This window comes from Ahaetulla prasina, chromosome 15 (genome assembly GCF_028640845.1).
Source record: "Ahaetulla prasina isolate Xishuangbanna chromosome 15, ASM2864084v1, whole genome shotgun sequence".
Taxonomy (NCBI): domain Eukaryota; kingdom Metazoa; phylum Chordata; class Lepidosauria; order Squamata; family Colubridae; genus Ahaetulla; species Ahaetulla prasina.
The window spans coordinates 12409449-12436369 of NC_080553.1; the positions used below are offsets into that span (position 1 = coordinate 12409449).

The 26921-nt window shown below is 43.0% G+C and overlaps 1 protein-coding gene across 1 annotated transcript in view; it reads left to right on the top strand.

Moving 5' to 3' along the window:
* MED13L (mediator complex subunit 13L) overlaps window positions 1-26921 on the top strand; it is a 196234-nt gene that overhangs the window by 22414 nt on the left and 146899 nt on the right. The window contains exon 2 of the mRNA XM_058157983.1: window positions 7663-7900. Coding sequence (XP_058013966.1) covers window positions 7663-7900 — 238 coding nt within the window. The remainder of the gene's footprint in view (window positions 1-7662; window positions 7901-26921) is intronic.

Here is a 26921-nt window from a genome sequence, read left to right on the forward strand (position 1 = left end):
GTTTTCTGGTAGTTTTCAAGCTGTTTGGGGGGCTGTTTTCAGGCCATTTTCTGATAGTTTTCAAGCTGTTTTCAGGCCCTTTTCTGGTTGTTTTCAAACTGTTTTGGGGGCTGTTTTCAGGCCGTTTTCGGGCAATTTTTGGAGCCAAAAACGGACCAAAAATGGCCCCAAAATGGCCTGTTTTTTGGCTGTTTTCAGGCTGTTTTTTGGGCCCTTTTCTGGTTGTTTTTCAAGCTGTTTTGGGGCTGTTTTCAGGCCATTTTCTGGTAGTTTTCAAGCTATTTTTCGGGCTGTTTTCAGGCCCTTTTCTGGTTGTTTTCAAGCTGTTTTTCAAGCTGTTTTTAGGCCATTTTCTGGTAGTTTTCAAGCTATTTTTCGGGCTGTTTTCAGGCCCTTTTCTGGTTGTTTTCAAGCTGTTTTTCAAGCTGTTTTTAGGCCATTTTCTGGTAGTTTTCAAGCTATTTTTCGGGCTTTTTAAAGGCCTTTTTCTGGTCATTTTCAAATTGTTTTTTGGGCTGTTTTCAGGCTGTTTTTGGGCCAAAAACGGAACAAAAAAGTCCCCAAAACAGCCTGTTTTTTTGGCCGTTTTCCAGTGCTCCACCCATGAAGACCGTCTGGCTGGTGCCGAAAACCAGAAGAGCTGGCAATGGTGCATATGCCCACAAAGCGGGCACTGTGTGCCACCTCTGTCACACTTGCAATAGGTTCGCCATCACGGCTCTCGGGGGGAAAATATTGGGCGTAGGAGGGCAGCTCCTGTGATGTTTGTGGGGAATGCATTTAGGGATTCCTGGCCAAGACTGTGATTTGTAGTCTTTGCAAATGTGGGTCTTTGCCAACCTATATTTTAGTTTCATAAAAGGGACGCGGTGGCTCAGGGGCTAGGACGTTGAGCTTGTCGATTGAAAGGTCGGCAGCTCAGTGGTTTGAATCCCTAGTGCTGCCGTGTAACGGGGTGAGCTCCCGTTACTTGTCCCAGCTTCTGCCAACCTAGCAGTTTTGAAAGCATGTAAAAATGCAAATAGAAAAAATAGGGACCACCTTTGGTGGGAAGGAAACAGCATTCTGTGCGTCTTTGGCGTTGAGTCATGCCGGCCACATGACCATGGAGACGTCTTTGGACAGTGCTGGCGCTTTGGCTTTGAAACGGAGATGACCACCGCCCCCCTAGAGTCAGCAACGACTAGCACGTATGTGCGAGGGAAACCTTTACCTTTATGTATATATAAATCTCCTCTAGGACTGATCGGTTGGATCACCTTGCAGTCCAAGGGACTTGCAGGAGTCTTCTCCAGCACCAGAGGTCAAAGGCCTCAATTCTTTGGCGCTCAGCCTTTCTTATGGTCCAACCTTCACAGCCATACATTGCAACTGGGAAAACCATCGCCTCGACAATACGCACTTTTGTTGGCAGGGTGATGTCTCTGCTTTTTAGAATGCTGTCTAGATTTGCCATGGCTTTCCTCCCTAGGAGCAAGTGTCTTTTAATTTCTTGGCTGCAGTCCCCATCAAGGTTCATATTTCCTGGTAAAAAAGAATGTCTATTTGCTTTTTTCCTCATGCTATGTTCAATTCGGAATGTCTATTTATTTCTACCAAGGAAAGGCTTCTCAAGGTTCCTGTGCAAATATATGTTGAGGTTCAGAGAGATCAAATAGTAAGGCTGTTGCAGAATTTGAACAGCTCTAAAGACTTCCTTACAGAATTCTCTTGGGCTTGTTGGGAGTTAATTCGAAAATGGCTTAATTGGTGAAAATTAAGCGGCTTCTGATGTTGGAATGGCAACTTCTTGGAATATAATATCTTTTTTTCCAATCAGATGGTGTTTTTCTTGTTCTATTTTACTGGAGGAATCAGTGTTTAGAATGTTATATTTAGTGGGTTTTATGCCCTTTGATATACCATCTGTCTTGTGGACAAGTGCCAGTATTGCTGCTAAAAGATTAAGACTGGGTGGATTATATATCTTTCTCTCTGCTGCTGTGATTATGGTATAGCTTGCATTTAAGCACTGGCGGCTGTTTGGTCATGTTACAAATTGCGATGACTGGTCTTTGCTAAGTTACAGAGAAAAATAAAAGTAAAGGCTCTACTTTAGTGGATCTGGTTTTAACTTGTCTTCGTATCCCAGGGCCATAAATATTTGTTTTTAAAAAAAACAAACGTAATAATTTATTAACAGTTGCAATCTTTTTTTTTTTGCTTGCGAATGACTGAACTTGCAGTCTTTCAGATCCAGTGGATAAGAAGTTAAAAAATGAGAAGTCTAGAAGGTTCTTAATCATTCATATTGCATAAGAATGTAGGTTTATCTCACCCATATTTCTATTTTGCTGGAAATATCACTCTGCATTTCTGGTGCTCAAACCAATAACTATATTTCTGTTGAGTTGGTAGCAGGGGTGAAATTCAGCAGGTTCTGGAGAACTAGTAGCAGAAATTTTGAGTAGTTTGGAGAACTGGCAAATACCACCTCTGACTGACCCCAGAGGAGATTTTGCAATATCCTTCCCCCAGGAGTGGGGAGGGAATGGGGATTTTGCAATATCCTTCCTCCAGGAGTGGGGAGGGAATGGAGATTTTGCAGTATCCTTCCCCTGGAGTGGGAAGGGAATGGGGATTTTGCAGTATCCTTCCCCTGGAGTGGGGAGGGAATGGAGATTTTGCAGTATCCTTCCCCTGGAGTGGGGAGGGAATGGAGATTTTGCAGTATCCTTCCCCCGGAGTGAGGAGGGAATGGGGATTTTGCAATATCCTTCCCCCAGGAGTGGGGAGGGAATGGGGATTTTCCAGTATCCTTCCCTTGCCACGCCCACCAAGCCACACCACGCCCACCAAGCCATGCCCACAGAACCCGTCATAAAATTTTTTGCATTTAACCACTGGTGTAGCCCTAGTTTGTAATATTCTAGGAAAATGAATATAAATCGATGAGAAGACTATTTCCACCTGTGTTTTCTGACACACTGTTTTTTGCCCGTAGTTTCTTCAGTTTGATAAAAAGCATTTCTGAGCTCTAGCTAGGTAATAACGTATTTATTTTGGTTAGCCTTATGGAGATAAGATGCCTCCTAGAATGTTTTGCAAAGTTTATTTCCACTAGGGCTGATGCAATTGATAGACAGATATCTTAAATTGCTATGTAACACATAAAAAGCATTTGGCAGAATCGCTGGGAGCACATAATTTATAGATGACATGATAGAGACAGATGCTACTTCCAGGGAGTCATCTAATTGTACATTTCTTAAAAATGCATAATTAAAAACTGAAACGAGAGAGCATTGGATCTGCTCTTAATGCCTGTAGCTGCTGTCTTCCACTAAGATAGTGGATCTTTCCTGCCTTTTTGGTAGCATATATTAATGTGTTTTCGGTTAGCAGGAGCAAAGAGAAGATGGGTGGTCTCATCCATGCTGATAAAGGTTGCTTAGAAACAAAGCAGTTTTTCTCTCCCCCCCCCCCCCCCGACGCCTTTGGGTTGGGTTTTTTCTTTCTTTCTTTTGTTTTAATCTCTTTGCCTGGTTTAGATTGGCTGAAATAGCTGTTACAGGTTCTGATTTTCACCCCAGATAAATAATTATGGGTTTCTACAGATTTCTGTCATTGAAACTAGAGATCGTTTCATCCTGAAACAAGCCTCTTAAGGAAAAAATTATCTTCCACTCTTTAACGCTGTACCAACAAAGCCAGCGAATTCAACTTTGGGCTTTTCACGTGCGCTGTAGCTTTGTTAAAAAGTAACTGGGAAATGAATTAATTGCTTGCTGCAGAGAGGTTATAAAACGGTTGATTATTTTCATAGGAGGCGATTAAGTGGATGACAGAAAAATTTCCACCACTGTATTTGGAGAAAATGTTCCACTTTCTTTTTAAGAGGGGGAAAAAAGGGAGAGTAGATTTTTTATATATATATCTAAACTGTGTTTCCCCGAAAATAAGCCCCCCCCCCAAATATTTAAACACATGCGCAGCTGGGCCCCGCCATTCCCTCCCTCTAGAGAGACAGAGCTTGAAAACAGATAAGACGGCAAGAGGAACCCCCTCTCGCTCCACACACCCCAAAATAATAAGATCTTGGTCTCTCTCCCTCCCTCCCTCCCTCCCTCCCTCCCTCTCTCTCTCTCTCTCCCTCCCTCTCTCTCTCTCTCTCTCTCTCTCTTCCTCCTCTCCCTCCCTCCCTCCCTACCTACCTACCTAATTGTCTATCATCCATGCATATCCATGCATATCTATGCATATCTATCTATCTATCTATCTATCTATCTATCTATCTATCTATCTATCTATCTAATCTATCTAATCTATCTCTATCTCTATATCTATCGCTAGCGCTCTCTCTCCCTCCCTCCCTCCCTCCCTCCTCTCTCTGTCTATCTATCTATCTATCTATCTATCTATCTATCTATCTATCTATCTATCTATCTATCTATCTTATCTAATTAGCTGCATAACATTTGGGTATCAGTATCAATTAGAGTGGGCTTTTATAATGCACATTTTTGAGGCAACTACTGTCTCTAGAAATTTTGACGTTCTACCTTGAATGCCTGTGCAGCCTCTGTTTATTTGCCAAGAGAGAAGATTAAAAGCAAACATGCATAATTCAAGCATGCTAAATTAAACCCAGTTGCAGGAAGGCATCGGGGGGAAAAAAATAAATAATAATTCAAATTCAGAGTTGTTTGGAAGGCATGCATCGCTTCGATGGTGAAGCCCCAGTTTCTTTCTGGAGGATTTTTGACTTTATTTTAAGGGTGATTCCCCCTCCCACTTGAGCTCCGTTTGGGTATGATTTAGGTCTCTTTCGAATACATGGTTGTTAGGTTATCAGTCCTGTAAATCGAACTAGTATAACTTTCCATTCATAGTATATAGCTCCACTATCCAAATCCTGTAATAAATCAGCCACTTAGCTGCTGCTTCTCTGATTTTTTCCTGCCTCTGGTAAAACCGTTAGCCTTAATTCCAACTGGAATTAGCGCTACCTAGGCCAACGGAGACCTTGGACGCAGATCTTACAGAAGCCTCCTTGCAGAATTGAGAAAAAGACCCTCATGTGAATTGCCACTCAAATAAATCCTCACTGGGGGAAAACCCTTGAGAGATCGGTCAAAAGGAAGGGCTATGCCTGAAAGACCGTCAGACCAAATAGCTTTTGCTCGACGTAGAACATGGAATAAAAGGGCTGGAAGGAACCCTGGAGGTTCTTCTAGTCTAACCCCCAGCAAGCACCCTATCAAGGTAGCACCTCGAGTTACGTGAGTTCATCTAGCGACCGTTCAACGTTATAAGGATACTGAAAAGAGTGGTTTAGGACCGGTTTTTTTCCCCCCCACACTTACGGCCCTTGCAGCATCCCCATGGTCACGTGATCGACATTCAGGTGCTTGGCAACTGACAGGTTTATGACGGTTGCAGAGTCCCCAGCGTCACGAGATCCCTTCTCTCCACCTTCTGACAAGCCAAATCAACAGGGGAGCCAGGTTCCCTTAACAAACCGTTTTTTTTTTTTTTGGTGATTTGGAGGAATTGTCATTAGGGATTTTCCGTGGCTTCTTCGGCTTCTCGCCAGCCTTAACTCTAGCTTTAAATCTGCCTCTGGTGGAAAATATATGATTGAGGGTAGTTGTAAATTAAGCAAATAGCTGCTTTCAGAATTGTGTGTATAGGCGCCTGTGTGCAGAAACGCCCATTGGTGGCTTTGTTAAGAGAATAAAGTCAGTGGACGCACCGTAGAATCTCACCTAAATTACCTTTTCTTTACACATAGAGAGAACTCACGGATTTCTGTCAATCAGCAAAATGCAGGTATCCAAAGCAATCGCTCTGAATAATTTATTGGTTTCTTAAAAGAAAGTCCCCCCCCCCACTCCCCAATTTGCTAAATGATTTTTTGAGATGGGAATCGATCATGCAAGCAATTGATGAAGCAGCTTCCACCGGTTAAAATTTGTGATGCCGCGTTTCTGTGATACGAAAGGCTAAGCAGTGGGTTTGTTAACAGCTGTTGCTGGTGATTATTATAATTTAAGAAAGTGGCAGAGATCAATAGGAAGTGAAACATACATATATATATTTCATCTGTTTATTACTTATTTAATCAATGTGTTAGCCGCCTCAGCCCTTCAGGCAAGTATAAGTGATACTGCATAAAGGAAAGTAATTGTCAAGATCTTTTTTCTTCTAAAAGTTTCTTTTTTTCCTTCCTGTTCTTTTTTTTTTTCCTTGAAGCTAAAGATATTGACTGCCAGTTTAGGATTCCATGTTTTATGCAGTTAGTAATGCTTGGTTTTTTTTGACTTGCATAGAATCACTGTATTCCAAAGGCTTATTTTTTAATAGTTCTTCTCTGCTTCTAAGATCTTCTAAGATTTACGTTCTGTTCTAAGAGGTTAAAACTTATGAAGAATGGTTGCCGGAATTGGGTTTGTCTAGTGAAAAGAAGGACTAGGGCTATGATGGCGAACCTGTGGCACGTGTGCCACAGGTGGGCACCCATAGCCATATTGGTGGGCATGCGAGCTCAGCTCCGGTGCGTATGTGCACGCCGGCCAGCTGATTTTCAGGTCTTCTGGGCCCACCAGAAGTGGGGAAACAGGTTGTTTCCTGCCTCCCGAGGGCCTCGGGGAGTGGTGGGGAAGGTCTTTTGCTGTCCCCAGGGTCCAGAGCCTTTCTAGGATCTAGGGAGGGCGAAAATGGCCTGCTCAACCCCTCCAGAGGCTGGAAACGGCTCATTTGCCAATTTCCGGTGGGATTGGAAGGCCCGTTTTTTGCTGCCCCCAGGCTCCAGAGTCTTTCTAGGAAGTTGGCAAACAGGCCATTTTTCTGGCCTCCGGAGGGCCTCCAGTGGGGTGGGGAAGGCTGTTTTCGCCCTCCCCAGACTCCTAGAAAGGCTCTGGAGCCTGGGGACAGCAAAAAACGGGCTTTCCGGTCCCACTGGAAGTTGGCAAATGGGCCGTTCCGATCTCCAGAGGGGCTGCCACAAAGAAGAGAGAACCAGCGTTTTCTCCAAAGCACCAGAAGCCAAGACAAGAAGTAAAGGATGGAAAATCATCAAAGGGAGATCCAACCTAGAACTAAGGAGAAATTTCCTGACAGTGAGAACAATTAATCAGTGGAACGGCTTGCCTCCAGAAGTTGTGAGTGCTCCATCACTGGAAGTTTTTAAGAAGAGTGTGCTATAGGGTCTCCTGCTTGAGCAGGGGGGTGGACTAGAAGACCTCCAAGGTCTCTTCCAACTCTGTTATTCTATTTCGTTCTATTTGGATTTTTAAAAGCAATATGACACTCCATACTACATCATAATTTCTGCTTATTCCTTTTGCACTGCAGACCTATGGATAATTCTCTTCCCTCTTTTCCAGGGGGGATAAAAGCATAAACACAGTTTGTTCTGTAATTTCATTTATTCGTTCATTTATGGTTAATAGCTTCCCCAGTTAAATAGGGCAACTGACCATCGGGTGGAAATATTAAGGGGGAACAATCCTTTCCGTGTTAAAACTATTTTCATTTGGATGATGCTTTTTGTAGTTTAGCAGCTTAAGGTTTTAGAATCGTGGTGGGGGTGCGGGTGGAAATAATCCTGCAAACAAGTTGGCTGTAAAAAAACTACGATTTTATTAACATGTTGCTTTTCTTTGTTTTTGTTTCCTGCAGGCGGAACTGACAGGCATCAAGTGGCGTAGGTACAACTTTGAAGGTCATGGAGATTGTGGACCTATTATCTCAGCCCCTGCTCAAGATGACCCAATTCTCTTGAGTTTCATCCGATGTTTGCAAGCCAATCTGTTGTGCGTCTGGCGCCGTGATGTCAAACCGAATTGTAAGGAGCTATGGATATTTTGGTGGGGAGACGAACCGAACCTGGTAGATGTAATACACCATGAGCTACACAGTAAGTATATATATATAAATATATGTTTTCTGAGGTTTTCGCGGGTGTTTGTATGTAGGTCTTTGGTTATTCGGGTTTTCTCCCGCGTAAAATTGGAAGTGTCTTGGCGACGTTTCGACGAAGTCTCATTCGTCATCTTCAGGCTTCAGCTTCGTGCTTCTGGGAGCACGAAGCTGAAGCCTGAAGATGACGAATGAGACTTCGTCGAAACGTTGCCAAGACACTTCCAGTTTTACACGGGAGAAAACCCGAATAATCAAAGACCTACATAAAATATATATATATATATATTTTCCCTCCTCGGCTTCAGCTCTTAATTCTAAAGTGAAAGCCTCTCTTTTAATGTCGTGTTCGTTGTTTATACAGGTAGTCCTCGACTTAATGACCACAATTGGGCCCAAACTTCCTGTGGCTAAGTGAAGCATTTGCCAAATGATTTTTTTTTTTTTTTGGGCCCCATTTCACGGCCTTTTCTTGCCGCATCTGTTAAACCGAATCACTGCGGTTGTTAAGTGAAGTCACACGATTATTAAGTGAATCTGGTTTCCACATCGACTTCGCTCGTCAGAAAGTCTCAAAAAGGGGCTCTCACGACCCCTGGACACTGAAGCCGACATAATTACGAGTCAGTTGCCAAGCGTCTGAATTCGGACGGTCGTGTGGAAAATGGTCTATAAGTCATTCGGTGCCGTGGCAACCTCAAAACGGTCACTAAATGAACGGTTGTAACTCGAGGAGTACCTGTATACGCCGAGCTGTATCAAACGGATTTCCATTCTATTTTTTTTTTTTTTTAATGATCCCTTGGATCGGATGCGAGAATGTTTGTGGTTTGGGACGCGAGTCCTTTTGAACAAACTCCAAATGTGCATATTGAACTAAAGTAGATCAGCGAAGATTATCAAGGCTTGGTGACTCATATAATCCTCCATGTAGACACTTAATCGCCCAGTTTTAAATCTTTCCCCCCCCCCCCCCTTTTTGGCTTTTGAAATTATGTGGACGAAATGCGGATGAAATTGGTACGGTTGCGTGAGGAATCAAATCTCCCAATCTGTGGCACGCTTTATGGTGTTTGCGCCCACCCTGATACTTGCGAGCGTTTTGTGTTGAACCCGGCCAGTGTTTGTAACCTGTAGCCAAAGGATGAAAATAAGAGTTCATCACCTAATTTCCCAAAGCCATTTTTACCCCAAGGCGGATCAGTGGCTGTGCTTTTTGGAAAATGTCGCTTAATTTTATTACATTATCCTGAAATTAGCGGAGACTTGTTATCTCGTTCAGGTATTTCGTCAGCACTGGTACATTTCTTATGTTACAGTGGGGAGGGAAAAAAATGTGATTTTTGCAGCTGGAGGAGGAGGAGGAGTGACAGAACCTGGGGGTGGAGTCAAAAGAGTGATCAGCCTACAATCCCTACATCGGAGTGTCCAAACTTGGCAACTTTGTAGCCTATGACTGTCATTAAGTGTTGTACGTGTTGTACCTTGATGAACGTATCTTTTCTTTTATGTTCACTGAGAGCTTTTGCACCAAAGATAAATTCCTTGTGTGTCCAATCACACTTGGCCAATAAAAATTCTATTCTATTCTATTCTATTCTATTCTATTCTATTCTATTCTATTCTATTCTATTCTATTCTATTCTATTCTATTCTATTCTATCATCATCATCATCATCATCATCATCATCATCATCATCTCATGTATCTAATGCTGAGTGGTGAAACTGGCCATTCCATCAAATCCTTTCTGTCAATTATTTGGTTTTATATATCTCTGGTGCCATTAAGTTTCCCCCATTTTTATTCTCTCTATTTCCCCCTCTGTTTCTTTTTCCTTCCTTCCTTCCTTCCTTCCTTCCTTCCTTCCTTCCTTCCTTCCTTCCTTCCTTCCTTCCTTCCTTCCTTCCTTCCTTCCTCCCTCTCTCTGTCCTTTCTTATCTATCATCTATCTATCTATCTATCTATCTATCTATCTATCTATCTATCTATCTATCTATCTATCTATCTATCTATCTATTCTCTCTCTCTCTCTCTCTCTCTCTTTCTCTTTATTATCTATATCTGTCTGTCTGTCTGTCTGTCTGTCTGTCTGTCTGTCTGTCTGTCTGTCTATCTATCTATCTATCTATCTATCTATCTATCTATCTATCTATCTATCTATCTAATCTATCTATAACTTTAAGGCTCGTGGACTTCAACTCCGAGAATTCCAACTCCCAGAATTCCAAATTTGCAAAGCTGGCTGAGGAATTCTGGGAGTTGAAGTCCACAAGTCTTAAAAGTTGCCGAGTTTGGACACCCCTAAATAGTCACAAGCTAACTTCCCTTGAATTCCGTTGACCCTTATCTAACTCCTAGCAGGTGCTAACCGTGAGTCGAGAAGATTCCTGTCTATAGGCTTTAGTAAGAAATCCTTTTGTTTGGGCCTTCCTGTGTAGATCGGATTTTTTTGGGAGGGGTGGGGCTGACAGCAGCAAACCGCATTCATGGTTGCTGTCTGGTTTCTTAGGTGAGGAACATCTGGGAAACACATGTCATTGCTGGTTAAAGAAAAACAACAACAGAAACCTCATATTAAGTTTTTTAAAAAAAATTTTTAGGAGATTTTATATAAATAAGTCATGAGCAAGGAGTACACGGTCACCCTGGCAGTGTTTTAACATCAACTCCTTTACCATTCCCTAAAATCTGTTGTTTGCCTCCTTCTGCTACTTTGGAAGCTCGTGAAATATTATCCCATATTACCCCCAGGGTGGGCGGAGAATATGGTGCGCGCAGAAACCTGTGTGGTCCCCTTGTACGTTTCCCCCCACTTGAAATAAAATGCAGACAGGACAAGAAAGACAGATGCGGCGAAGTGGCGGCGTATAAAGCAAAGCCTCAGCCTTCCGCATTAGGTTTTTATTTCTGAACCTGTCTTCCCCCTTTTCTGGCAATAAAAGGCTGGATGTAGGTCAATGCGTTTTTGGCAGCATGCTCAGATCAAACCTTAGCACTGTAAATGTTAATCTTGTTCGCCATTTAACTGTGTTGTGGGCTGTCTTTTGCTAAGGGCCTCCTGGGTTTGGGCTATTGTAGCCAGCATTTCTTGAAGGGGAGATCCATCCTTGCAAGTATGTTGGGTTGATTCCTGATTTTGAAAAACACCAGACGACGGAAAATGGATCCAGCTTCTTGTTAAGTGGGATTTTGATAGCTACCTGTTTTCTTCCATTTCTTCAAGTAAGATAAAAAGGTAAAGGTAAAGGTTTCCCTCGCACGTATGTGCTAGTCGTTCCCGACTCTAGGGGGCGGTGCTCATCTCCGTTTCAAAGCCGAAGAGCCAGCGCTGTCCGAAGACGTCTCTGTGGTCATGTGGTCGGCATGACTCAACGCCAAAGGCGCACGGAACGCTGTTCCCTTCCCACCAAAGGTGGTCCCTATTTTTCTACTTGCCTTTTTTACCTGCTTTCGAACTGCTAGGTTGGCAGAAGCTGGGACAAATCACGGGAACTCACCCCGTTACGCGGCAGTAGGGTTTTGAACCGCTGAACTGCCGACCTTTCAATCGACAAGCTCAGCATCTTAGCCACTGAGCCACCACATCCCTCCAAGTAAGATACTCTTCTTCATATCCCTGTTACTTGAATGGTCTCTGGAGATACAGGTAATCCTTGACTTATGACCAATCGAGCCCAAAATTTCTGTTGCTAAGTGAGATATTCGTTGTGGATTTTGCCCCGTTTTACAACCTTCCTTGCCACCGTTGTTAGGTGAATTATTGCAGTTGTTAAGTTAGTGACACGGTTGTTAAGTGAATCCGGCTTCCCCACTGACTTTGCTTGTCAGAAGGTCGCAAAAAGGGGATCACGTGACCCCAGGATAGTCCAACCGTCATAAATATGAGCCGGTTGTCAAGCGGCTGGATTTAGATCACGTGACCATGGGGATGCTGCAACGGTTGTAAGTGTGGAAAACGGTCATAAGTCGTTTTTTGCAGTGCTGTTGTTACTTTGGTCACGAAATGAACTCCGTAAGTCGAATACCTGCACACAATCTGTTCCTGAATTCAGGGAAGTCTTCCATCAAACATCTTCACAACCCCTAGCTAAAGAAGTTTCTAAATCTTGCTCTGAATAAATGCAGATATTTTTTTTAATTCTAGAAATGGAAGCTTTCTAGTTCTGTTACCCCAGTGAAAACAAACCCTCCTTTCAACTGTGCCACCTTTTTTGATTATCAGGTGAAAACTCTTTTATTAGAAAAATAATGCTGCATTTGTGTAATCCTGGCTTAAAACAAAACAAAACTGACCTTTGTGTGTGTGTGTTTGTTTGGCTTTATTAATGATCGGTGATTATAGTTTTTGATTGCCTTTTGTAAGCTGCTTTGTTGCCTGATGAGCAGGATAAAAATATATATTTGACTAAATAAATTAAAACAAGTGAGCTGTTTAATCTGTAAGGTGAATGGCTGGGGTAGACCATCTGGGCCCTTCCAGATGTTGAAATATAGCTCTCCCTCTCCCTCCCTCATTGGAAATTCTTCTGACTGGAATCGCAATTCATATATCATTTATTTAATTTGTTTTTTACGGAAGAAAATTTATATGGCCGCCCAAGCCACTCTCGGTGTCTCCGGTGTAGGAGATGAACAGACTGAGCCTGAGGGAGGGATCAAATGAGTCATCAATCTTGAATCCCTTTGCGCCCTCAAGAGACTTAAGTTCAGCCCACCTTGAGCGCCATGCCACCAATTTGCTTTGACCGTTAGTAGCTCAGGTTCTTGTAGTGACCTTAAACTGGCGACGAACCTTTATATTCATCTCAGCTGCCTGGATTTCCTGATTATTTTTTTTTTGTGCTTGACATCCGAGCAGTTTTACAAAGATATTACCCGAGAACAAATTTGTAACAGTTCATTTAATAGCCGTTCAAAGTTACAACTGCCGCTGATTTATGACCGTTTTTCACAGCTACGGCTTTTACAGCACCCCCATAATCCTGGGATCAAAATTCAGATGTGCTTCATATTTATGACCGTTGCTGCATCCCGAGGTCATGTGACCTTCTGACAACGGGGAAACCAGTTTCACTGAACAACCGTGTTCCTTACTTGACAACAGCAGCGGCTCCTTTAACCAGGAGGCAAGAAAGGTCATAAAATGGGGTAAGCCGTCTTGCTTAGCAACAGAGATGTTGGGCTCCATTGTGGTCGTACGTCGAGGACTGCCTGCAAACACCTTCTTCTCGGTGCTTGGTCCAACGGTGAAAAAGGAGTGACCGTCCAATTCTAGTAAAGTTGTGGTTGAAGGTCTTCACGCGCAGTGTTCCTCCATTTGTAACTTTTTTTATTGGTTCATCAAAACAATGAAATACAAAGAGAATTTTTTTTTTTAAAAAGGGAAACCAGGAAGGGGAAGGAGGCAAAAAAAAATGTGGTGTCAAGTTGTTGTTGTTAGTTGCGAAGTTGTGTCCAACCCATCGCGACCCCATGGACAACGTTCCTCCAGACCTTCCTGTCCTCTCCCATCCTCTGGAGTCCATTGAAGCTCATGCCGACTGCTTCAGTGACTCCATCCGGCCATCTCGTTCTCCACCGTCCCCTTCTTCTTCTTTTGCCCTCCCATCGTTCCCAGCATGAGGCTCTTCTCCAGTGAGTCCTTTCTTCTGATTAGGTGGCCAAAGCATTTGAGTTTCCTCTTCAGGAACTTTGTGGCCTTCTAAAGAGCAGTCAGTCAAGGTTGATCTCCTCTAGGATTGACCAGTTAGATCGCCTTGCAGTCCAAGGGACTCACAGGAGTCTTCTTCAGCACCAGAGTTCAAAGGCCTCCATTCTTTGGCACTCAGCCTTCCTTGTGGTCCAACTTTCACAGCCATCCACTGCAACTGGGAAAACCATCGCCTTGACTATACGCACTTTTGGTGTCAAGAAGGAGAGGGAAAGAAAAAGGCACCAACTTCTGGCTCTCTTTAGCGCACAGTAGATGATGACAACATTAACAACCACAACTTTTTGTTTTACTTTTACACAACCTTACGGGCATAGTAAACCTATCTAATTAAGCAAAAAGTTTCGTTTTTGGGGGGTTTTTTCCCACCCCCTCGCAAGCTGAAAATCCGGAAGCAATTCCAAAACAGAAACAAAACGAGATAACAGCTGCGTCCTTTCACCAGATCCTGGATTGCGGTGGTCGAGGCCCGAACCCTGTTTCTGTTTTTCTTGAACTGCTCTCTCACCTCCTCTCTCCCGTGTTGTCATCTTTTGACCTTTATAAAATAAATACCTTCGCAGAACGCCAGATTGTTTCCTTGGCTAAGAACCTGGGAGAATCTCTGAATGGGGTTGATTTTCAAGCTGCCTCTTGTCCTACTTGAGGCAGGTTAGCAAGCCCGTTCATTTATAATGAAAAAGATGGCTCTGAAGCGTTACATCAAGAGTCCCATGGATGTTAATTTTTGATGAGGCACCTGTTTGGAATGGCAGCCTGGGTGCCTTTCCTATTTACCCAGCTAAGCTTTAATAATACGGTGGTTTTTTTTTTTTTTTAACCCTTCCTCTTGATGTGACGTAGCCAATTCCTGGCAAATAGATGGGGAAGAAATGGAGGTAGTGACAGATTTTATTTTCCTGGGTTCCAAGATCACCGCAGATGGGGACTGCAGCCAAGAAATTAAAAGACGCTTGCTTTTGGAGAGGAAAGCTATGGCAAATCTAGACAGCATACTAAAAAGCAGAGACATCACCCTGCCAACAAAAGTGCATATAGTCAAAGCTATGGTTTTCCCAGTTGCAATGTATGGCTGTGAAGGTTGGACCATAAGAAAGGCTGAGCGCCAAAGAATTGAGGCCTTTGAACTCTGGTGCTGGAGAAGACTCCTGTGAGTCCCTTGGACTGCAGTCCTAGAGGAGATCAACCCTGACTGCTCTTTAGAAGGCCAGAAAGATCCTGAAGAGGAAACTCAAATCCTTTGGCCAGCTAATGAGAAGGAAGGACTCCCTGGAGAAGAGCCTAATGCTGGGCAAGATTGAGGGCAAAAGAAGAATGGGACAGCATAGAATGACGTGTCTGGATGGAGTCACTGAAGCAGTCGGCATGAGCTTAAATGGACTCCAGAGGATGGGAGAGGACAGGAAGGCCTGGAGGAACATTGTCCATGGGGTCGCAATGGGTCGGATACAACTTCGCAACTAACAACAACAAGCCTATTTATTCTTCGAGTGCAGTTTGGGCCTTGAGAATCAATGAAGGAAGCAGCCCTTATTGGAAGAAAAATGCAACTGACTTGTTTTGGGTGTTTCTGATTTCTGCATGATGCATTAAAGGATCCGAGCTGGAGTAACTTGCTGCTGGCTGGCATTAATTGTAAATTGAAAAGCACGCCGCACCTGGGAGTTGGAATTTGTCATTTGGTGTCTGTATCAGTATTTCTGCCTGACATATATTGGAACGTAATGTGTTTTGAAGAAATAATTGCAACACCTGTTGTTGGTAGAAATATAGGTAAGGGCAACGAGCAGCTTTTCCGCTGAAGATGTCTTTGGAGAAAGAGAAGAAGCGTTTACAGCAGGAGTGTAAAACTTGATTTCATTGAGGGCCAGATCAGGGTTGTGTTTGACCTCTGTGGGCGGGGGGGGGGTAGGGTGAGTGTGGCCAGCTTGACGTCACTCATCTAGGCTCTGATTTTGGCCGCGACAGCCTCCTGCCAGCGAAAAACGGCTAGTATTTGCTGTTACTGGTGCGCATGTGCGCACGACGATCAGCTTGCCAGCGCACATGCCCACACTGGAAAAAGGAAGACCAGCTCTTCCAGTTTCCAGCACTGCTGCACGCACAAAGGCCAACTGATTGTCGTGTGCGCATGCGTGCCAGAAACCTGGCAAGGGAACGGGCGCTGCCACGTGTGCCAGGAGACATGGTTCCACATGCCACTCGAGGCACGCCTGCCTTAGATTCGCCATTGCGGCTCTAGAAGATACATTAAAAGCCACTTTCCTGGGGAAGACCAACTTTTATGACTTGAGTAACATCGCAGGCAGTCCTTGACTTATGACCACAAGCGGAACCGGAACATCGGTCGCTAAGCGAAGCAGCTAAGCGAGTCCCGCTGGATACGATGGCCTTTTTTTTGCAACACTTAATTGATACCATGCTCATTAAGCAAATGACTCAGAAAATTTTGCCTGTGCTTGGTGGACAATCCTACTGCAATTGTGGCGAATGTAGGCCAGTTTATCGAGTGCCTAAAGTTTGACCACTTGACCGTGGGGGAATCTGGCAACAGTCGTAAGTGCGAGGACCAGTCTTCAGCCACTTTTGCCAGCGCCGTCGTAACTTTGAACGGTCATTTAAACCAACGGTTGCAAGTCAAGAACTACTTGCACACCGGCCAAAACAAATATTTATACTACGTAGATTTTACCGGTTATATTTACTCTTCTCCTCCCCCCCACAAGTTGTTCAGTGCATTTTAATTTACATTTTTGATTGCGTGTGGAGGAATTAAGAGTACTTCAGATGGTTTGAATGTTTATAGTCAAGCACATGCCAAAGATTATGTTAGAAGTTCTTTTTTATTGGACCGTTTTATATGCATTAAAATGTGACTGCGCCATTATAGCACATGCTTCCATTTACTGCTTAAAATTTTATGGGGGGAGGGGAAATGAATATTCTTATGGTTGCCATTATTGAATAATCCATTTCATATTGCTTCTGGTGCTTTTAAATGCATCTCAAGAACAGGAGATACTTAGTAACTTGGAATGTTATTGAAAATAAGAAGTGTATCAGTCCTTTAGGAAAAAACCACACCGCTTTGTATTGGGCTCCCAGTAGCATTGAACTTTGTTGAGTACTTAGAAAGTATCATTTGTTTCAAGGAGTTTGCAATCTAAAATTCGACACAGAGTTGTAGTGGAGAGGGTCTAAAGCTGTGATATAAGGGACACGGTGGCTCAGTGGGTAAGAGACGCTGAGCTTGTCGATTGAAAGGTTGGCAATTCAGCGGTTCGAGTCCCTGGCGCTGCGTAACAGGGTGAGCTCCCATGACTTGTCCCAGCTTCTGCCAACCTAGCAGTTTGAAAGCAGGTAAAAAATGCAAGTCGAAAAATAGGGACCACCTTTGGTGGGAAGGTCAAAGCGTTCCGTGCACCTTTGGCGTTGAGTCATGCCGGCCACATGAGATGTCTTCGGACAGCGCTGGCTCTTTGGCTTTGAAACGGAGATGAGCACCGCCCCGTAGAGTCGGGAACGACGAGCACATACGTGTGAGGGGAACCTTTACCTTTACCTTTAAAGCTGTGATGGCGAACCTATGGCATGCAGAGCCCCCTCTGTGGGCACACGCACTGTTGCCAGCTGGTCTTCGGGTTTCCGGTCTTCTGGCGCAGGCGCATGCTTTCACATTTCGGTTTGGGCACTCGGTGCCAAAAAGGTTCTCCATCACTGGTTTAAAGGAAGAGGCAGACAAAAGAAGGCGGGACATTTTTTTCTTTAAACATACGATTTGTGTTCTTTGCAGACTGTTTTATGAAGAGAATGGATGCCGCTGAATAATCCTTTTTACTGCCCTTGTAGTTAAATATGAGCTAGGCACACATTTAACATAGTTTAATATATCCATCATCTAGTCAAATGAGCAAACTCTATCAATAGAAGAGAATATTTGTAGCTCAGGTTGAAACCTACTGAGTTTATACCGTGTTTCACCGAAAATAAGACCCTGTCTTATATTTTATTGAACCCTGAAATAAGCGCGTGGCCTTATTTCCATCGGCTCAAAAGCCCGATTGGGCTTATTATCAGGCAATGTCTTATTTTGGGGAAAACGGGGTATATAAAGAGAGAGAGAGCAATCCCCATTCTTTACTAACACTGATGAAGTTACCTAGTTAGGTAATGAAAGGTCTGCAAGAAAACAACGAAGCTCAGAGTCACCAAGGACCCCACAGTCAGTCCTTCCTTCCTTCCTTCCTTCCTTCCTTCCTTCCTTCCTTCCTTCCTTCCTTCCTTCCTTGTCCTCTCCTTCTTCCTCCTCCTCCCCTCTCTTCCTTCCTTCCTTCCTTCCTTCCTTCCTTCCTTCCTTCCTTCCTTCCTTCCTTCCTTCCCCTCCCCTTCCTTCCTCCTCCTCTGGACTCACCAGAAGTAGGGAAACGCACTGTTTCCTGCCTCCGGAGGGCCTGGGGGTTGGTAGGGAAGGCCCGTTTTTTCTCTTGCCTGGCTCCAGAGCCTCTCTAGGAATCTCTGGAGGCTGGGGACAGCAAAAAACATCACTTCCTGTCCAACCGGAAGTTGGGAAATGGGTCATTTTTGGCCTCCAGAGGGCCTCTGGGGGGTGGGGGTGGGGAAAGCCGTTTTCGCCCTCCCTAGAATCATAGAGAGGCTCTGGAGGCAGGTGAGAGAGAAAAACGGGTCTACCTGGTCATCGCATGCTAGCAGCAGGGGTGGGGGTCACGGGGGTGGGGGTCGCATGTGCATGGGCGGGGCACATAGAATTATGGGTGTGGGCATGCGCACGACACCCCCCCCCTTCCTGGCACAGGATGGCAAAAAGATTAGCCATCACTGGCTTATAATGTAGACTCTGCTGATTACCTAGCTGTGACAAATGAAGCCAAAAATTGTATCTGCCCTCTAGACATGCATTTAATAATCTTCTATATTTTTTTTACTCTTTATGTTTTTATCATAGTGCGAGTTGAACATGCCATACGATAAATAAATAAATAAACAACCAACCGCCAAAGTATTGTTAATACACTAATTGTACTTCTGGATATATCCATTATATTTTGGCCTCCTTGTACTCTGACATCTGGCTGACATCTTAGAAGCAGAATAAGCTACTATTTGGCCAAAACTGAAGTCTTTGTATAGCATGTAGGGCACTTCCTGGATATCTTATTTCTTTGCCATCTGTACCAGAGTTCCTGTATATTCTGTGTATTTATATTTAACTTCCTTCCTTCCTTCCTTCCTCAGGAACCGAGTACATAGAATTCAGAAAGATTTTTATTTTTTAAAAAAAAATATGTTTGGGGGCTTTTTGCAGCTGATTAAGAGACAATATTTAAAAGGCACCATCGGGTGGCTTATTTTCATTTCGATTTTTCAAAAAAAAAAAAGAATTGCTAAATTTAGACAATAGTTGTATTTGTGCACTTGTGAGACAGGGCAATGGAATTACCTAGGACTTTGGGGTCGGGGGGGGGGGCAGAGGTGGGTTTTCTGCAGGTTTTGACCAGTTCTGGAGAACCGGTAGTGGAGATTTTGAATAGTTTGGAGAACCGGTAGTAAAAATTCTGACTGCCCCCCCTCCAATCTATTCTCTGCCTCCCAAGCCGCAGCTGATTGGGAGGAAATGGGGATTCTCAGCTCTTTTGCACGACAGATTATTCTGTTAAGCGAACGACTGCAAGACGAGATTTCTGGTGGCAGCTGACATAGGTTCAAGAAACTAAGCCAATTCCCTTACTTCCTGTCACCTTTCCAGACCCTTCTGCCTTCTCACCCTGGATGGCCGGTTGCTTCCCTTTCTGAGGGCAGGAGCCAGGCTCAGTCGCTGCCTTTCAGGGAGTTATTTTTTTATTTTTATTTACATTTATATCCCGCCCTTCTCCGAAGACTCAGGCGGCTTACAGTGTGTAAGGCAATAGTCTCATTCTATTTGTATATTTACAAAGTCAACTTATTGCCCCCCCAACAATCTGGGTCCTCATTTTACCTACCTTATAAAGGATGGAAGGCTGAGTCAACCTAGGGCCTAGTGGGACTAGAACCTGCAGTAATTGCAGGCAGCTGTGTTTTAATAACAGGCTATCTTACAGCCTGAGCCACCACGGCTTCCCTTTATAGTTATAAAATGTGCTCTTGTATTTTTTAAATGTGTCTCTCTGTCTATCATTTATTTCTCCATCTATATATCTATTTAGTGTCCGTCTGTCCGTCTGTCCGTCTGTCTGTGTCTGTCTGTCTGTCTGTCTGTCTGTCTGTCTATCTATCTATCTATCTATCTATCTATCTATCTATCTATCTATCTATCTATCTATCTATCTATCTATCTACCTACCTACCTACCTACCTACCTACCTACCTATCTACCTATCTATCTATCTATCTATCTATCTATCTATCTATCTATCTATCATCTGTCTATCTATCTATCTATCTATCTATCTATCTATCTATCTATCTATCTATCTATCTATCCATCCAGCCATCCATCCCTGTTTATTGTGTCCCTTCCCTCCTTCCTTCCTTCCTTCCTTCCTTCCTTCCTTCCTTCCTTCCTTCCTTCCTTCCTTCCTTCCTTCCTTCCTATAAAATTAAAATACGTTGTAAAGCATCAATGCAATAAATAAGAACCTTAACTTTCAAATTCATTTCCAATCAGACTGATCCGTATGGAGAGGGAAGGGAACAAAGTACACATGGAGAGGAGAGGGGTCCTACCTACTCGATTGCCTTACCTATTCCAATACTCCATTGTGGCTGGAAAGAAAAGAACCTGTAGGAAATTTTGCTTGGTGAGGTTTCCTTCTTCATCTCTTCCGTTGAACCTGTGAAACGCTCTGAAGGGATTGGGTGCAATGCTGTGTGTTCTGTCACGCAGGGAAAAGCACTCACATATTTTATTCAGAAAACAAAAATTACATAAGAAAACCCGCCATACTTTTTATGGCACTTACAAGGAAGCGATCCTTGCATTTTTGAGATGAGGGGTTTGTTTGGGTTAATATACTTTGGAGAACTAGAAGGAACCCCTCTGCCAGATCCAGCGACAGATAAACAGGAATTGTTGGAGAGTTGTTCCAATATCCCTCGCTTAAACCCGGAGATCTAAATGCTTGGAAGGAATTGAGAGAACTGTTAAATGTGGTTGGAATTAGTTAGAGGGTTGAATCTGAGCTGAAGTCCAACTTCTGAAAGTAAATAAAATCAATGCTTTTACCACAGGCAAGTTACTGAACCATGTAATTAGTTTTTTTCCATGAAAATAAGACATTATACCGAGGGAGCAGCGGAGCAGTATTTATTCTAGTTATGTGAAAATTAAACAATCATTAAAAGGGTGTTTTTTTTTAATTGCCTGAGGGGTGACTCTAATCAGGAGGTTGTCCCTCCTCCTTCCCCTCCTTTTTTTTTTTGCTATTTATTGGGGAAATTAGAGCAATATCTTTTATAAATAGATGTGTTTTGGGTTCTTTTTTTTCTTTTCCTGGCGAAACGAAGTTACTTAAACGTGTAAAAGAAATCTGAGCGAGCTTCCGTTACGATGATCTGAACCATGGTTATGGTCTGTGTTTTGAAAAGGGATTTTATACGAATTTTGGAACGGGCAGCCGAGAGTGTGTAGGAAAAGCCGTGAAGAACCTCACAAGACCTCCAGCTTATTAGCCCTGTAAGGTGACACGAGAGAGGAGACTGTTTATCCCTTTTAAAAGCGCATCTAACTAATCTTGCAAACAGATGAGCTGTTAACTTGGAATGTGCACTTTTTCCTGTCACAACCAATACTTATCACTCTGGTCCCAGATTTGTCCAAGAGACCAGGAAACTTCGTCGTCTTAAGTTTCAACTCTGCATCTTATTTTCTACATTTTATTTATGATTTATTTAGCTTAGTATGGCATCTAAGTCCAACATCAACTCAGCAAACTCAATGGGGGAAGCAGGATCTACTCAACATTTATTTATTTATTTATTTATTTATTTATTTATTTATTTATTTATTTATTTATTTATTTATTTATTTATTGTTTCAATTTCTATACCGCCCTTCTCCCAAAGGACTCAGGGCGGTTTACAGCCAAAGTAAAAACAATTAGTACAATTTTTAAAACGCGTTTAAAAGAAAATTTAGAGTTGGTCGAAGAACTTAAAACCAATACAATCCCTTATTAAAACCCCACTAGGCCAGTCCTGCACGGTGAAACAAAAATGTTTTCAGCTCGCGTCGAAAGGTCCAAAGATCAGGGAGTTGACGGATACCTGGTGGTAACTTGTTCCAGAGGGTTGGGGCCCCCACAGAGAAGGCCCTCCCCTTGGGCGCCACCAGCCGACATTGACTGACCGATGGCACCCTGAGGAGAACCTCTCTATGGGAGCGCACTGGTCGATGGGAGGTCGCCGGTAGCAGCAGGCGGTCCCGTAAGTAACCCGGTCCTATGCCATGGAGCGCTTTAAAGGTGGTAACTAACACCTTGAATTGTACCCGAAAGACCACCGGAAGCCAGTGCAGCCTGCGCAGGAGAGGTGTTATATGGGAGCAACGAGTCGCTCCCTCTATCACCCGCGTGGCCGCATTCTGAACTAATTGGAGTCTTCGGGTGCTCTTCAAGGGAAGCCCCATGTCGAGAGCATTGCAGTAGTCCAGACGGGAAGTGACCAGGGCGTGAGTGACTGTGCACAGGGAACATCCATGTGATTCATTGAACAATTGTGGCCATTTGCTTAGCAAGCCTCTTTGCCCAGCAACAAAAATTCTGTTCTCAATGTGGTCGCAAGTCGAGTATTATTTCAGTCCTGGGAATTATTATTATTATTATTATTATTTTTGCCCTAGATGTCTTATTTCTTTGGAGACCAGAGAAAAGAGACCTAACTATTTTTTATATGAATATGATTGTCTACCCAGTTTTGATTAAGTTTGGTTCTCTATTTTTATGTTTGCTTTCAATTTGCACTCCCACCCCCCACCCCGAATTGCCGTGAGTTGGGTGACGAACTTTACACCATGCATGATGGGCTACCATTGACCTCCTGTCTGGATAATTGACACCATGCTATTGAAAAGTTAGGGTTTTTTAAAATCCTGTTTCCCCTAAAATAAGACATCCCCTGATAATAAGCCCAACGGGTTTTTGAGCGCATGCACTAAAATAAGCTCTCCCCGAAAATATTCAAATGCACGCTCAGCCGGTCCCCGCCATTTCCTCTGGTTTCCTCCAAGTGCCCCAAAATAATAAGACCTCCCCGAAAATAAGGCCAAGCACTTATTTTGGGGTTCAAAAAAAATAAATAAGTCAAGGTCTTATTTTTGGGGAAACACGGTAGTTTAGTTTACTGTATTGTCATTGTACCTCGTAGAATGAAATTAAATGCCATCTTCAGCGTACACTATAACTATAAAAATAAAACACAAACACACATCCTTCACACTGTATGTAATTGAATCGAAAACCCCTGCTGTTGCATTAATATTGCACTATACAGTAGAATTCAATATAGTTACTGCTCTGGAAAGCTGTTTTTCAGCCTATTTGTCCTTGTTTTTTTTTTTTTAATCCTGTACCGTCTGCCAGATGGTAATAGTTAAAAAAAAAAAAGGGTGCCCAGGATGAGATGGATCTTTAAGAATGTTTTGAACTTTCTTAAGGCAACGGGGTGGGGGTGGGGGGCTATAAAGCTCTTCCAAAGAGCAGAGAGGGCAACCAATGACCCTTTGGGCAACGATGTTAACCCTCTGGAGTGCAGTTTGCAATCATACAGAATGCAGAAACCTTTCCAGAGGGAAAGTTATTGAAAACTTAAAACCGGCCGATTAAAAAGTCCAGACCAGTTTACGGAACTATTTATGAAGTAAAACTTGTTCATAGGAGCTGTAGAATCACGTGTAAATCTGTTCTGGAAATGAAGCAATCTTGTTTCTACGATCACGCCCTGTGACAAATTATTTTCAGGAGAAATATTTATTTGTGGAAGGTTGTCACGTTGTACGAACAGCCTTTTTAATGCCATGAAATATTTCTCCGGGCTACTTCCCAATTTACTCGTTCGGGTGGGAAAGCTTTTACACATACTGTTTGTCTGCTTTTGAAGAAATTAAATTGCTTTTGAAGAATTAACTTAATTTTGCTTGTAAGTGTTTTTGCTGAGTAAGCAAGGTAGCTGTTCCCCCCCTCCTCCCCATCCTTTCCCTGAATCTCCCTATCATGTTCGAAGTCCATTATTTTGGACATCGTTTTGCTAATTTCAGGTCATCCTGAGTTTTAACCGTGCTCTCTTCAAATTTGAGGTATCTGTATTTTTTTTCACCGGCTTTCCCTTTCTCTGTTTTGTGTCTGTGTGTATTTTTAAATCAGATTTTCAGCGAAGTATTTGTACAACTGCATTGATCCTTTCCCTCCCCTTCTTCTCTCCTCTTAGGAATGTTTATTTTGTAACTGTACTTTTAGCACATCCGTTTACAAATACATTCACTCTCTTGGGCTGCTCTTCCCACAGTGTCCTGCTGTGAAATCTTACTCATCATTGCTCGGTGTTTATTAAAACCTGCTTTTTTTTTTTTTTTTTAAAGAAAAATGTTAAGCCCAAGGTATTCATTCAGCTTTAGTTGCCTTTAAGATCCTGGTCACTTCCTGCTAAGTTCCAACCACTTTCTCTTTCTAATTGTTTTCTTGGGTAAATTCGGCCATTTATTGAATATGTATTTTAATTGCTATTTTAATTTTGTATATTTAATTGTTTTAATCTTGGCTGTACACCGCCCTGAGTCCTTCGGGAGAAGGGCGGTATAAAAATTTAAATAAACATAAACATAAATTAAGGAGAGCTGATTTCATTGGGGCATTTCCCCCCCCCCCCATCTTTTAAAAGAAGACATTATTCGCAAGATCGGGAATTTCCAGCAAAGGGTTATGTTTGGCAGAATTGGTTTCTCAGTAAATACTGGTGTGATTTTTTTAAAAAAGCATGCCAAATTCTGCTAAAATCAACAAATCTCGTATGGAAATAGCTAGAGATGGGTTTGGACACCCCATCTAAAGAGCGTTCGTTCCGCTTCTTTTTTTCCTGCCTTTCATTTCTTGGTTTTGTTTTTGCTTTTTGTTTTCCAGCGTTTGACTTTCTGCAGTAGGAAACTGAGGTTTCATCGTGTTGTAAAACGGCGTCTTAACTACGTCTTTCAGGCTGTAAAATATTATGCCGAACCGAGCAGTTTAGCTTAGGCTAAGACATTATACTCAGACACTGCTGAAATCGTAGTTGGGATATGCTTGGAATGTCTTTTCAAAAGACAACTACGATGTTATCCGCGTTATTTTTAAAAGCATCGCTGTATAAAAATTTGCCACAGTCGTAAGCTCTCCAGAGGGTTGCTGAAGATCTTATTCCATCTGCCCTGATCAGCATGGTCAGTGATAACAGATTCTGCGAATTGCACTTAGATCAAGGAAAGCCACAAGTTTCTTAACCCTGAAGGCTTTAAAAGTAAAACATCCGTCTCTAACTTGTTGAGGTTCTTCCTCCCTTCCATCCATTAGTCTCTGTTGGAGAGTCCTGTTAGCGCCACCTCTAATCTCTTCTTTAACTTCTTAATTCTCAGCTACTTCATGATGGCCCCTGAAGATTGGTTGAGAACAAGTCATTAGTTGCCAGAGTAATGAAATGAACAGAATCAGCCCCATGGAAGATGCTGAGCGCTAAACTTCAAAATCATTCCGCCTCGTGATTTTTATCTGAAATTAGACCATTTCCGTATCTATCTACACAGAGCCTGACGGAACTCCACAAACCAGTTCTGTGTTGCTAAGCTAGCAGTCCATTAGTCTTGTTATATGTATTATTATTATTTTATTTGATCTCGTTCCAAGACTGATGAGTCAGGTTACGGCGGGAGGAATGTTCTACAGCCACAAAGCTTTCTGATCTCTCTCTCTCTTTTTTAATTTGCATTTATATCCCGCCCTTCTCCGAAGACTCAGGGCGGCTTACACTATGTCAAGCAATAGTCTTCATCCATTTGTATATTATATACAAAGTCAACTTATTGCCCCCAACAATCTGGGTCCTCATTTTACCTACCTTATAAAGGATGGAAGGCTGAGTCAACCTTGGGCCTGGTGGGGCTTGAACCTGCAATAATTGCAAGCAGCTGCTGTTAATAACAGGCTGCATTAGCCTGTTGAGCCACCAGAGGCCCTTCTTGCAAAACCATCCTCGCCATCGACACCGTCATCTGCTAAAAGTTGGAATAGCTAACTTCTCCCATATCGTGAAACCCAGTGTTTTGTGTTCCAAAGGTGCATCTGGACTTTCTCGATTTTCTTTGAAGACGTTCCGCTTCTCATCCAAGAAGATTCTTCAGCTCTGACTTGGATGGTGGGGAATGTCCTCCCCCCCTCCCCCCCCCGAAAAAAATGCATTTCCCACCAAGAAGCTTCATGGATGAGAAGCGAAACGTCTTCAAAGGAAAACCAGAAAGCCCAGTTGCCTCTTTTAAAAAAAAAACACCTTTGGGACAACCATGACGTGGATGCCTGAGAATCTCCATAGACATCGGTCTGAGTAGTGTAAGCACTTTTATAGACAGCGTCTTTGCTGCTAATCTCAGCTCTTTTCCTCTGTAATCTACCAGTGTGCAGTAGACTTTAAAACAGTTGTATCTCCCCCCCCCAAAAAAAAAAATGTTAAAAGAAAGAAGGTTAGCCCTCCAGGAGAGACCGAACTAGGGAACCAATGCCAGAAATCTTGCAAGCCTGCATGTGCTTCCTTTCCCCTTCTTTTCCCTTTATCTTCATAAACCAGAGATGTTTACTCACATTACATTCTTGGATTAGGCACAGGGCCCTTTTATCTGACTGTTTCCTTGGTAGCTGTCAGGCATGAAAGACCAGGTCCACCCATGAAGGCCCAATTAAACTGATTTATTGCTAAAACAGCCTACGCACAGGAATCCTACGCAACTAACAGTTAGCACCTGCTTAGATAAAGAGTCTGTGGAATTCAAAGGAGGCGGGACTTTCCATTCTCTTGCGGCTATGTTGGGATTCTCGGCTGGTTGCTTTTTTAACTTCACCCCCATTTTCTGCCACTCCTCCTCCTCCAGCGGCAGCTCTTCTCCCTGTCCTTCAAGGCTATGCCCACTGCCCTGTACAGAGGGTATATTCTGAATGAATAAAGACCACTGTTTTATTTATTTTATTTATTTATTTTATTTGTCACAACAGTATATAAAGGCATAAGCATGAAATAACTATACGATATATAAGCATATATATATAAGCATAAATATGTAATAACTATATTAATTGGA